The 15,082-nt window shown below is 33.8% G+C and overlaps 1 protein-coding gene across 1 annotated transcript; it reads right to left on the bottom strand.

Moving 5' to 3' along the window:
* Positions 1–9,123: 9,123 nt before the first annotated feature.
* Positions 9,124–14,158, bottom strand: LOC123698576 (mortality factor 4-like protein 1). Its single transcript, XM_045645254.1, has 6 exons — positions 14,026–14,158; positions 13,835–13,952; positions 13,091–13,203; positions 12,332–12,412; positions 11,271–11,361; positions 9,124–9,753 (listed from the first exon to the last, which is right to left on the bottom strand). The coding sequence occupies exons 1-6, from the start codon at positions 14,051–14,053 to the stop codon at positions 9,180–9,182; spliced, it is 1,005 nt and encodes a 334-aa protein (XP_045501210.1). The 5' UTR covers positions 14,054–14,158; the 3' UTR covers positions 9,124–9,179.
* Between the last annotated feature and the right edge of the window lie 924 nt (positions 14,159–15,082).

Below are 15,082 nucleotides of genomic sequence, written 5' to 3'. Positions count from 1 at the left end.
TATAAACAGTTTATTTTTCTCATGTAGATAACCTATTTTAAGTTAAGGGAGAGCGGGTCCTCAGCTGAGACAGGTTTTATATTAAACTTACTAGGAGGGCCCTACTACTCCATATTGTATGAAATTGAGAAGGGTAAATAAACTATTTTTATTTATTTTTTATTTTATAAAAAAATAATTTTTATATTTATTCAAAAGAGTAATTGAATTGTGGTGCGTATATTGCAGTCAAGGCTATCTTAATTCGCTTGAAAGGTGTTGAAAACATGCTTACCATTTATATACTTAAAATTTATGGAACCGTAATGGTAATTAAATAAATTGATAATATTTACAACTTGCGTACAAATTTATAGTATCTGTACGCTATCAATTTTAATTAAAAACTGAAATAGTTAAACCTCCTTGCACGAAAAAAGGTTTCATAAGTTATAAAAGTACCGGTTTATTTTCCGGCTAATAAAAAAGTTAATAATATTATAAAATTATTGTTTGATCAGTTTTGTAGCTTTTCCGGGTGAAGCGATATGATACAAAAAGTTGGTATGTACCTGTTGAACCTTTTTACTCTATACTCTATAGTAGTTAGATCATACAAGTTAGATAAAATAGGAATTGCTATTTTTGAACTAAGAATTTACAATTATTGGTATGTGGAGTTTCAATTAGGTATTTCAATTCATTAAACATTTTTATTTCACATACCATGTAAATACGTGATCAATCATAATAAATATTTCTTCGGTCATTCCGTATATTGGAAGACCTAAATTAATACACACCACTGACGTAAGCTTCATAAAAATGTATCCCGAATGTACGTGGCCTCAACATTGATTTCTATAATTAAAATTTTAAGTTAGTACGTACTTATAAGGTAGGTAGTAATCTGATAATTATTGATTTAAAATTATTTAATACGTATTTTCACTAATCATTTGATTTTAATGACGACATTTATATTAGAGTAATCATTTGATTTCAATGACGACATTTATATTAGAGTAAGAGTTAAGACTAAGGTAAAAATAAAAATAAGTTTAAATTATCGGTAAGATTTGTCTATGCTCATAAATTTTTTAAGCTATTGGATAGCTTCTATCGCGGGCCTTGAACGCGGGGACCGAATCCAGAAATTCCGTAACGAAAAAACCTCACGCTCCCCACTCCGACAGGCACGGAGGTGTGGCTTGAAGGCATGCTATGCAATAGCTTTACCGCGACAGTCCCCGAGTGCCACAGGTCTTTTTTTTAAGTTTCAGCTGTCTACAGTAGGTACCAATTTTTTTTATTTCAGCTTTTTAAATTTGACAGCTGTTCTGGAAAATGATTCCATGTCAAGATGACATTTTGTATTTCGAAACACGCGTCGTCTATGAGTCACCAACCGTATGGCTGGTGTTGACCCACATGGGACCTTTAAGGTCTGTTCGCCTTGATGCTGGACAATACTTAAGGGTCACTTGCTGATACAAAGTAAAGATATATTGGAGGCTTTACGTGCTCTTAATGTTCTATTTGCTAATTATGCACGCATCATTATAGGGTAATGTAGTTTTTCTTAGGTCAGTACGTGCCAAAGATGGCAGACTGATTTTACATTACCACCTGTCTACGTAAGTGTGTCACAACCTCCTAAACGGCTGGATCAATTTTAATGAAATATTATGCGTCTTCTCCAGCTATACGTACTTAGAACTACTAGAAACTTGATGTGAACCTAACAATAAATAAACAAATCATGTAATTATTGAGCACAGATTGCTAATAATTATTTGTATCTATGTAATAAATTAAACCTGTGAGCGGTAATTTAATCTCAGCTTCACAATATACCTATAATAGGTAACCTAATTACCTGTGATATTACTCTATATTTAAAGGTATGATAATATCTTTATTTCTCGCCTTTTATAGCATCAAGCTTAGCATCAAGATATTATGTCAAAGATAAATAATTTAATTACTCAGTTGTTGTCTGGTTAAGTCGTTATAAATATGGTAAAAACAATTTAATTTCTGTCTGTGGTTTTTTATCAAAACAAAAATATTACCGCATTCTTTTTTCAAGCTATTCCCAAAATGCTGCTACAGTTTTAAAATTAATGGTGCCCTAAAATCTTCTTCAAGTGTAAAACCAATAAATTACGTAGACGCGGCAAGAATTTTCCCATCAAAAGAAAATTCGGTTAACCAATTCTCACGAAGATGTACCTACTAAGTTATTGTAATAATGTTGATGATTACTTAACGAACCTTTTTTATTAGTGTGATGACAGACGACAGTAGATCTCATTAGATACATTATATATTTTAGACGTAGGCACATATTATCTACCTGCCTTTTGTCCGTTAATGTGGGATTTCCGGGATAAAATGTAGCCTAAGTACTTATATATCTTATTCTGGGTCTTCAGCTACCTAAAACTACCAAGTCTTTCATTGTAATCGGTTCAGTAGTATTTGCGTGCAAGAGAAACAAACATCCATACATCTATCCTCGCCAACTTAAAACTTTCGCATTTATAATATTAGTAGGAATTGGATGTTAATGTTAACGTTAATGCAGACCGTACCTAAATGTTAATATTAATATTGTGTTTTTCGACTTATTCATAACAAAATATTTAGGTTAAAACAAGTGAATCATGAGAGAAAAGTGTAAATGAATCACATAGTAATACATTCCCATATATGGACAAAAATCTATCACAATATGTCGACATAACTCATAGGTATTATGTAATTGATCAATTCAAGCAATAATAAGAGTATCATACAATCCGTACTAATATTATAAATGCTAAAGTAACTCTGTCTGTCTGTCTGTTACTCAATCACGCCTTTACTACTGAACCAATTTGCATGAAATTTGGTAACTTATGGAGATATTTTGATACCCGAGAAAGGACACAGGCTACATTTTACCCCGGGAAATAATTTAGGTTTTATCCCAAAAATCCCACGGGAACGGAAACTATGCGGGTTTTTCTTTGACTTTGCGGGCGAAGCAGCGGGTGGAAAGCTAGTAATCAATAAATTAATCAGTCTGATTCAGTAAACTATTAGGTATCAATATTGCGCTAGAGTGAGTGAGTTTAATACTTACAAGAAACTGGAAACAGTATTACCTACGCGATGATTTTTTTCTAGATTTTATTGATGTATTTTCAAGAGAAATCTTTCTGAGTTGTATAAATGTTCTTGATTCTTGAATAAAATGATTTGTATTTTTAATTTTACACTTAGTTACAGTACGATTCACGAAAGATGACCACAAATGGCGGCCGTCTGCGCACGTTCACTCATGAAAAAAAGACAAAATAATATTTTAATGTTGGTTAAATAATTTATTTTTTATTTATTTAAAATTAAATCCGCCCGTGCCTCATTTCTCACCTCCATAGGGACCTAAAATATGCCTTCTGCGCCGTGCTCATCTTTCGTGAATCTTACTGTACTTACTTACCTACATAATTTTTGTCATTTGATTAAAAGTAAAAGCATTTAACACCAAAGGCCAAAGGTCCCAAAAAATTTAATATTCCAGCCTAACATCTAATTCATAAAGTTCACGTTAGATTACAGATCATTACCAATTACCATCATCCTTAAAAATCATCATCATTCCTCATATTTATTAAATATATTAATTCGTATTTGATTCATGTAACATACAAAATCTCTACTAGAATATGCATCAATCCAGATCATATTATAAACCCATATCCTGAACACATGTTAGAGCGGTATATTTTCGGCTCCCGCCAAAGCTAAGAATAGCCGCGCTGTCGTCATTACAGGCGATTTGTGATGTATGAAAGAAGCATAGTACGTAGAAAAGGGAAACAATTTAATGATCATTTAGAATTTAGATAATTTGTGAAGAGGAAAATAAATTTTCTCGTATCACCATTTACCAACAATTTCAAAAATATAGAAGGAATTATTCAATAAAAAATATTAAAAAAAAACCACATCTGCAATATCCGTTACGTAGTTTGAAAGCTTTTTAACATGGACATTGGGACAATCTTAAATGATACCAGACACAATATGATTTTTTGAGAAATTAAATTTTGTCTTATAACAATTATTTGGATATAGCTACGCTACCAACTTATAATATCTTTATCGTTGTGTCTGATAACGACACGGGCCACGGCCCTTTTTTCAATTTCTAGTAGTTTCTTAGTAGCTTCTATTAGGTATTTCATCTCCAGAACCGAGAAACTATACTTAAGATTCTAGGGTATGTAGGTATTACATAAATTACTAGGCAAAATAATTAAAAAACATTGCAATGGCTTATGGCGAGTCAGCGAGCGCCAGCCCGGCGCGACACCGGCCTTGTGGAGCTCTTTGCCTTTAAAGGTTGGAAGGCTGATAACAGTTGCCACGGAAAACTACAATGCATAACTGCGTCTTGCGTCGTACGTGACATTTTTATGGCGGCTAGAAAGGATACTTCAACGAGATGGAAAGATTCATAATTCCAGAGGCTCGAACTGAGCTGTTTAAATACTTTCTGCTTTATTCATAGTATGTAATTAGTCTGAAGTTCCTAATACTGACCTAATGCTAGTGAGGTAGGTACGCTTAAACACTGAAGAATTTTGCATCCCAACTAATTTTATTTTTAACTAGTTAGCTGCTCCGCGCGATCTCACCCCCGTGGCTCCACTCCTGTTGGTCGTAGCGTGATGATATGTAGCCTATAACCTTCCTCGATAAATGGGCTATCTAACACCGAAAGAATTTTTCAAATCAACAAACAAACAAACTCTTCAGCCTTAATTAGTATAGATTGTTATTATAGTTGCCATAGGCCATTAGATAGGTACCTACCTATTACCACCTATTACCTACATATTTATGTAGCTACGCTCTGAATAAAATGTAAAAAAATGTAACCCAACGAAATGTTTCATCTCAAAGCATTGTGTACAAGTGATAACTGCGTTAAAAACAACCGACTTCAAACTTGCACTTGCAAATTTTACAAATACCTACAGACAAAAATGCTCATAAAATAAAAACTACTGGGCCTACCCGAATAAAATTTTTATGGGACCAATTCGACACCATCCCGCATCGAACAAAAAAAGAATCACGTAAATCGGTTCAGAAACCTCGGAGTAATCGGTGTACATACATAAAAAAAAACCGGCCGAATTGATAACCTCCTCCTTTTTTTTGAAGTCGGTTAAAAATAGAACAAGATTAAACGTTAAATCGATCTAAAATAACATTCACATGTATGATGTAAATAAAACATTTTCTACAGACGTGTGAGATACTCGAACATCGAAAACTCACCTTCTAGACATACCTACTAATATAGAAAATTTACAATGAATAAAACCATATGGCGGTATGCCTTGTCACGTTTTCCTTTAAACAGCTGTTTCAGTTTGCATTCTAAAGCAATGTATCATTTATCAAACCTTACTCAATTTCTATCGCAAATAAATCGGCTTCGGTCAGTCAGGGTAAGCTCGGTTGCATTTTGCAACACATAGAGTAGCTTTATGAACGTCGCTAGGTACCTATTGGTTATAAAACGTTTATGGAACACAATTATTAAATGTTACTTGTTTGGTTTACTTTATATTATAGAGTTATACTCTACTAGGTACCAATACCCAGTTATCACTAGATAGTAACACTAGTTTCAGTCCGTGGAATCTCTCGCATCGCAAATAATTCTCCTAGGGATTTTTTATTTCGCTGCGAATGCGAATATTTGATCAAAATTCGTTTACAGATAGGTAGTTTAGATACAGCAAAATTATTGTAAAGGAAAATTATTGTTTTATTATAAAATAATTTCTTAAATAGGTTTTACTGAAGCTTAGCACCTTTATATTATGTGTGGATCAAGCTCAGTTCGAATAGAATAGGTGTGTAAGCAATCTTATTGATGCTTAATGAATTTATACTATAAATGAATGAATGCGAAGCACGCTTTTCCTTAAGACAGCTAGTAGTCTTAAAAGTTCAAACAATCTCTTTTGCTATTTAGAACAAATTTTGAGATTTTTTATGTGGAAGTTGTATGTGTAAGCATTAACTATAAATTAATAACAATACAGTTGTCGTTATTCCATATGTAGTGTGTATTGTGAACGTATGTAGGTACTTATCTATATTATAGTTTACCGATGTTTACGTTTCTCATTCCTTTTCAAGAAATACATGTAAGATATTATCGTGATTGCTGATAACCTTACGAAGCGGCATATCTCGATGACCTCAACGAAGAAATTATTTAAGAATCTGTCGCGCCAGGAATCAAATATTCGCGATTTTTTCTTAAATGCGTGAGTCACACCACGTTTAAACTCGGTCAAGTCTCACTACCGACCTCTAGTGGCAATATATGGTCAATGTAGAATACAGGAATGCAATTAAATATTTTTTTTATAAATAAAACAAGGTCGATAATTGATTTTATTTACTTATCTACGTGTGAACAGTACTGTATTATTATCTTTGATGAAGGAGTTAAACTGGTAGTATGACTATGAAATACTAAAAATAAAGATATTAATGCTGATTTGATCGCTGCATGCAGAAATGCAATTATTGTTATTAATATAACATTCCGAGTACCTATATACCTATATAATATTTTTTAATTATCAAAAACCATCCACGCATAAAATTTTCGATGTATTTCAGAATTTTTTTTTTAAGAATCTACTAAAAACTAAAGTCAGATTTCGAATATAACGCCAAATAAAACAGAATTTGTCGTGAACTGTGGTCGTGAAGAACTGTGTAAGCTGTAAAAATTTTTTTCATCTGTGTTCTCTATGTGTAATGCCGGCACTACACATAGGCCAACGCGTTGGCAAGCGCGCTGGCACATGCACTTGTCTATGTGTAGAACGGGCGAAATGCGCACTTGCGGTAGGTATTTGAACGTTGGCCGGCGCGCTTGCGCGCTTGCGAGCTTGCCGTGCGGTGTCGGCAACTTCAAAGGACACTTGTCGCAAGCTTGGCGCACCATCTACACATTGGCCGCGCGATCAGTTTGACTCAAAGAGTATAATGTATATGTCGTGGTCATATCGTAGATTTGATCATTTCATGATATGAGTGGCCATTTCACGAAATGGTCGCATATCGTGAAATGGCCAACATAGTTTGATCAGATCGTTAAATCGTCAACGTTTCACGATTTGGTCATCCACATTTGGCCAGATCGTATAAAATATAAAGAGTCCATAAAATATTAAAAAATTTCAGAATAACTATATTCTAAAAACTTGTTTAATGTCATTTAAGTTAGTGCCGCGGCAGCGGCCGGCGAATGCCAGAATCGAATCGTTTTTGCAATAGAAAACAATTAGGTTAGGTTAGGTTACACTTTGATAAACAACGCATGAGCCGAGCGAGCAAAGCGAGCGTGCCGCGGTAGCGGCCGGCGAGTGCCAGAAGCGGATCGCTTTTTAAAAAACAAACAATTATAATAATATAGTAGTAGTATCTTAAATTATTTTATTTAAGTCGCATTTTTTCTTAAATACATATAAGATATCCACATTTTCCATAGTACTCGTACCTCTTCGTCGTAAATTCTTTGCTATGACTTTCTTCATAATATTGTTATTAAACGAATTATGAAGTTTTTAACTGCGAATAATTTAATTTTCGCCAGCGGCCGCCATCTTATCACATAAACACAGAGCTTGCAGCGCCTCTACCAACGATTAATGTAACTATTTTACGATATGATTAAATAATTTTGGTCATTTCATGAAAAAACCGTGCGTTAATTGGCCATATCGTGAAACGATTTCTTATCATTGATCTGCCCAAACCACATCATGATGTGGCCAAACTAAATTGGCCATTTCACGATATGCGACCATTTCGTGAAATGGCCACTCATATCATGAAATGATCAAATCTACGATATGACCACGACATATATATGATTTGACTGTAGCAGCGATCAGGAGTGCACGTTTTTTTCTTGCAGTGAATTAACACCTAACTTGACAAAATGGCGAACAATATGAGTAACGAGGAACTATATAAATTTATTGAGCTCTATCAGAGTGAAAACTGCCTGTGGAACCCAAAAAATAAGTACCATAAAAATAAAAATGTTGTATATGTATTAAAAGTGCCAAATAAATAAGGTTCTTGGACATGCCGTTTTCCTCACAATGTTTAACTTCACAAAGAGCATCCTACTTTAATATCTATCTATACATATAATAAATCTGTAGAAGGGTCAATTCTGTACATTGAAAATATTGAAAAAATAAATAGCAGTGGGTGTTACTGGATCGATACCAAGACCAAATATGTGATTAAAAAATTTTTGTCTGTCTGTCTGTCTGTCTGTATGTTCAGGCATCACGTGAAAACTAACGGTTCGATTTCGATGAAACTTGGTATAATTATACCTTATTATCTTGGGCATAAAATAGGATACTTTTTATCCCGGAAAAATACGTAGAAAAAAAAAATCTTAATTTTTCCGCGCGGACGGAGTCGCGGGCGGAAGCTAGTTATTTTAATATTATAATAATTGTGAAAGTGTGTTTATTTCTTTATTTGTTACATCCATTTTGAATCCGTCCCCACATTGGCTCGAACCAAACCATACTGAACGACCTTCCAATGTGTGGATTACTCACAAGCGCGTTTGCAAGCGCACCGCCAGCGCGCTGGCGAACGCGCTGGCCTATGTGTAGAGGCGACATTATATTTAAAGTTCATATGAATTATGAATTGGTCAGCCACCCAGTGAGAAAATTAGTAAACTTTAAAACGTAAACTTTTTAAATGCTACTATTGTAACTAATTCATTTAAATGAGGAAACACTGGTAAACTAAAATTTTGCAAATTTTCGTTCCATCATCATCTACACTAATATTATAAAGAGGAAAACTTTGTTTGTTTGTAATGAATAGGCTCATAAACTACTGGACCGATTTTAAAAAATTCTTTCACCATTCGAAAGTTACACTATCCACGAGTAATATAGGATAGGTTTTATCCCGGAAATTCCACGGGAACGGGAACTATGCGAGTTTTTCTTTGAAACCGCGGGCGGAGCCGCCGGCGGAAAGCTAGTAAATGATAATTAAGAAAAGATAAAATCCAATTATCACTTATTTATTATCAATACACATTCATAATCACATAATACTTATAACTACTGAACTTTCCTATGATATTCGGGAGTGGCATTCCCATAGTCTTGTAAATTGAACAGGGTCGACCGATTGGTGACCATGTATTTCAAAAAGTCTTGTATATGCGTCAATACTTGCTGCAATGATTTCTCATCGAGTGCAGTGTATGCTAACATTGGTCCCATTTTAGCAAACAACCGTAGCAAATGTATAGATCCATATATTTGGGACATTGGGGTATCTGGGTAGTCTTGGAGTATTTCACTATACTGGGGTCTTTCAAATTTGTACAGAAGTTGTGATCCCAATGTTGCGTTGAAATACTCTTTAATTCCTTCTGTAATGTCAACTAGGATTGATTCCTTCGCTTGGTTGTGTAGTTTACTGGATTTCTTAAAAGCTAGATAATTGTCGACAATTTGTGCGACTGTCAGTTTTGCTGGTAATATGGCCAGCTTTTGCTGTCTCGTGATGACGTCCCAGTCGTCTACGAGCCACACTTTTAGTTCCTCTGGAATCTTTATTTTCACTTCGACTTTCGCTAGATACTGCTCTTCAGATTCTATTGATAGATCTAATCGTCCACGTTTTTTCCTGGAACACAATAATTTATTTAAAATTACCTTTTTATGAAATAAGTGAAATTATTTACTTTATATCAAAATGATTTATTTCATAGATGTTAGCAAATTATTTTATAAATTTCTTCTGCGCTGAATAACTTGGAAAATAGAGGACTCAGCAAGTCATACAAATTTCTCTTTTGTGTGATTTATTTCGTCTACCTATCTATCTGCAACTATTTATCTATACTAATATTATAAATGCGAAAGTAACTCTGTCTGTCTGTCTGTCTGTTACTCAATCACGCCTTAACTACTGAACCAATTTGCATGAAATTTGGTATATAGATATTTTGATACCCGAGAAAGGACATAGGATAGGTTTTATCCCGGAAATCCCAAGGGAACGGGAACTATGCGGGTTTTTCTTTGACTGCGCGGGCGATGCCGCGGGTGGAAAGCTAGTTTAAAATAAAAATAATGGAGTTTCTTGTCAGTTCTTCTCCATAGATACTGCTTTCTGAATCGGTGGTAAATTTTAAAAATATTATGTATACCCGGCGCGGCCTAAGATGATCCCTATGACAGTTCGTCTTAGTGATTGCTCGTATGATGGATCGTGTCGATACTTTACTATTTTATAGGCAAAGGCGTGGTTTGCATTCAGCCACGTCGGTAAACATGTTTTTACAAATATTATAAAATGAATTTTTAACGTCTATTAAGTAAACGAAACGGTAAGTAAAACGAAAGTTTTCCAAAACATAAAAATGCACCTTATCATTTTCTCGTAATTTTTAACCCGTTTAACACAGTGTATATTATTTTATCATGAAAATGGAATCCCCCATTTAATTTTTCTAAAAAACTTATATTATCATAGGTAAGTAAATTAACGCGAACGGTAATTAATTAATTAATTATGCTGCGATCTTCTGTTCCATAAATGCTTCATTCATGCTTAAGCATGGAAAAAATGTGAACTCGAAATGTGACTTTCCATTATCGAAACTTGTTTATCGATACTTTCCGCACTAGTCGATAAATGCCAACGATGTAAGTTTTGAAGGACGTAAACGTAAAGTCAGATTGATATAATTTCTCGTAAATGATAAGAATTGTTATAATTCCAACGGAATATCGTTGTAATAGCATAAAGCTACGTAAAAATTAATAAATGCCATTTTTAGACGCCTCCAATACGTTTCTAATTTAATGGTGACGCCATTACAAGTTTGTCTCTTGAGAATAACTGTCAGTGTCATACGGATCATCTTAGGCCGCGCCGGGTATAAAAATACGACGTTTCAAAAGTGCTTTTCAAAGAAGTCTAATTGAATAAATAAATGTTTGAGTTTGAGTTTGAATGTGGCAAAACTACATTAGTTTATATAATGTATAAAATTAAATAGGGTGTCTTATATTTTTGTACAGAATTCTACAAAATAAAAAAGTAACCAAAATTCGAATTACTTTAACTATTGCATGAAAATTGTATATCGTGAGCTTTTACACATTTATGAAAAAAAAATTTCGTAAATAACTTACTTTGGCTGGTCAGAGCCAGAGTCAGCAGGCGGTTCTTTATTTTGTGTTTTAGTTGCTTTGGCAGATGTGGAGCTGGTTTCTGCATCTTTACCTGAAAGTTAAAAATATAAACATAAAAAATGTGTGCGTGTACTGTACAAGTGTACACACGTAAGAAGTGAAACTTCTTTATGACCTTATTTTTCAAAAAATTATTTACTAATAATATTCAACTTTACAGAAATACCGTGGTAGGGATAAGAAAAAGATGGCGCGTAACGGAAAAATGTCACGCGTAACGAAAAAATTTTACACTATATTTTTTCCAACCCCGATCATGAAGTTTCACTTCAAAAATTATTAAAAAAATTTATTAATTGAAGATTTTCTTATAACAACTTTAACTATAGTTTCTTATACCTTTCTTTACAATACAAAAGTATATCAATATTGTATTCTTTACATGTTTGGTATAAAATATAAATAGTACTGTAATTTGGTAACAGATGAAATAGGAATCAGTTCTGGGGTACAATAAAGAGATGAAATTTAGTATCCATCATAATGTATTTAATCTTAATACCAATCCATACTAATATTATAAATGCGAAAGTAACTCTGTCTGTCTGTCTGTCTGTTACTCAATCACACCTAAACTACTGAACCAATTTGCATGAAATTTGGTATGGAGATATTTTGATACCCGAGAAAGGACATAGGCTACCTTATATTGCAAAATATGTAACACGGGCGAAGCCGGGGCGGACCACTAGTACTAAATAAATTATTTGAATAGATCTCTATTTACACATCCTATCCTTACTACTAAATATTATAAATGCGAAAGTTTGTGAAGATGGATGTATGTATGTATGTTTGTTACTCTTTCACACAAATACTACTGAACCGATTACAATGAAATTTAGCACACATATATATAGAGGGCAACTTGGATTAACACGTAGGATAGGTTTTATCCCGGAAATCCCACGGGAACGAGAACTATGCGGGTTTTTCTTCGAAAACGCGGTCGGACAGCTAGTAAATCATATTTAATAACATTAATAGATATTAAACAATACCCGCTGGTGTAGATGCTCTAGATTCTTCTCTCGCTGGTGTGGAACTTGCAGCTGCTTCAGATTTACGACCTTTGGCAGGTGCTAGACAGAGAATGTTAAACAATTATAAAAAACCATATTCTTTAGGACCAATCCTTGGTTAAAACTTATGCGTCCAGTAAAGTTTTACACTATAATATTAAAATATCAACTGTAAACTATTAGAATTCATTTTTGAAATGATAGTTTAATATGGTTAAAACTTATTAGTTTTAACCAAGGACTGAAAAATCAGCCCTTAGTCCTGTAGATACAAAACTAACATCTATCTATGAACAATTTTATGTTATGATCAACTGGAATGCTGAAGTAAAATGTATGGTATGCTACTATGATATATAAAAGAGCTAGATACGTTACCCGCTCTCTATTTTGGCAAGAAAAAACTCAGGTAAGTGCCCGAGTTTCACTTAGTCACGCACCATTCAGCGTCGTGGCTGGACGTTCTTTTTATATTTTAATCGGCAGTTGTTATTACGAAGTACATGAGTGAGACATGTATTATGTCTCGTGCGTGAGAGTGAAAGAGAGAACAACTGTATTGGTGATAATGCGTTAGTAAGTAGGTATGTATTAATTACGCTGTTTTTTAGTGCAATGATGTTGGCGTATGCCGCGTCTACTAGTATAATAGGTCATTGGTATGCTATACCAAATTTATGAATACTAAAAGGGAACTTTAATATAGGTTAAGTATAATAACACCACTTATAAACATACTCTTTTTAGTCTTGGCGGGCTGTGCTGAATGCGCTCTCTGCACTTCTTTCTGTCTCTGAACATTTGCTTCATTGTATTTCAGTACTCGGCTTTCTGGCACCCATTCGTCCCAACTGTAAAAGTTTTTTATAAACTAAACTATGTATTAGCTGGCTGTGTTACAATAAGACAATGATTTTATTAGATACTAGGTTTCCGCCCGCGGCTTCGCCCGCGCAGTCAAATAAAAACCATAGTTCCCGTTCCCGTGGGATTTCCGGGATTGCGTCATTTTCCGGGGATAAAAAGTAGCCTACGTCCTTTCTCGGGTATCAAAATATCTCCATAGCAAATTTCATGAAAATTGGTTCAGTAGTTTAGGCGTGATTGAGTAACAGACAGACAGACAGAGTTACTTTCGCATTTATTAACTGTTTTATAAATGGTGATATTGACAACTATAACATAGCCAGTTACAAAAGATCCATTGGATATTCTGATATTGAATGTAACTGCATTGGGAATTGGGATACTGTCCAAGATAAGGAGTTGCTTCAAGATTAAGGGATGTTCATGTTGTCTAAAAATGTGTAAAACCGGCCCAATACAATGGTAAAAAACGTAAAAATTGAATAGGAAACCCCTTGAATATAAGTTTACTTATAAACTTGAGATTTAATTTATAGTGTTAATTTATAGATTGTGAACTAGCAGTTAGCACCTAAAAAGACTGTACAAATCTAAATTACGTGATAATATACTTACTTTTTATTCCACCCAGCGTAATGTATTAAATAACGAACGTGTTTGTCCTTAGTGACAGAGCTTTTCAGACATTTTGCCTCGTAAATGAGCGGCCCGTGAAAACATAAAACTTTTTCACCTGTAAAAATAAACAACTTTATTAATGTTGTATGTTTTAAAATGGTAATGAATTAATATGCACTATTCCTTACCTTCCGCAAATTTTAGTTTTGGGGCCATTGGTTTCTATTTACTAAATTTCTTCACAAATAAACATTTCAATCAACAAACCACAAAATACAAATTAGCGGTGACAGTGACAGGCGACAGCGACAGCTTATTGACCATAGACAATGATAAACAACCTATAGACAACGAAGTCACAGATATATAAACATTTTAACAGGTAAATAATAATAAGACATAACGGTAAGCCGGTTTATTTTTTGATTGGAAATATTTAAGTTTTATAGATTCGGTTTGGAATGAATTTTTTATCGTACGTTTATTATTGTAGATTGAATTTTGAATATGCAACAGCTGTTTAAAGTAATACGTAATTGTAATAAAGAAAGTAGTCAATTAATGCAGAAACTTATTCAAAATTTATATGAATTATTTATATAATAACTGCGTTAAAAACAACCGACTTCAAACTTGCACTTGCAACATTTACAAATACAGACAAAAATGCCCATAAAATAAAAACTACTGGGCCTATCCGAATAAAATTTTTATGGGACCAATTCGACACCATCCCGCATCGAACAAAAAAAGAATCTCGTAAATCGGTTCAGAAACCTCGGAGTAATCGGTGTACATACATTAAAAAAACATACAGGCCGAATTGATAACCTCCTCCTTTTTTTTGAAGTCGATTAAAAAGTATAATATGTATATGTATTTAACAATTAATTATTATTTTTATTTTATGGAGTATGTAAAACTTTAAATATAATATGTATAATAAGTGGTTCCGTGTGCGGACACTTAGTTTCGGGAATAAGTACGATGTCCTTATTTTGGTGGCATTTCTATTTACGCATACCCGAATGATTTTGAGATTGAAGTCGAAGTTCTTAATCATTGCGGCCCTTCTAATATTGTCTTATATCCTAATAAATAAAAATACCAGCTAAAGAAATATCGTGCATTGGTTTTATCAGTTAACCGTGCACGTAATCAAAAGTGTTAAAACTTACTAGAGATCCGCTCAGAGTTCGCCCATGGTGTATATTTTACTCAAGACCTTCATCACTTAGCCCTTAG

This window comes from Colias croceus, chromosome 16 (genome assembly GCF_905220415.1).
Source record: "Colias croceus chromosome 16, ilColCroc2.1".
Classification (NCBI taxonomy): domain Eukaryota; kingdom Metazoa; phylum Arthropoda; class Insecta; order Lepidoptera; family Pieridae; genus Colias; species Colias croceus.
Note: the sequence above shows the minus strand (reverse complement) of the source record. Positions and strands in the feature narration are given on the sequence as shown.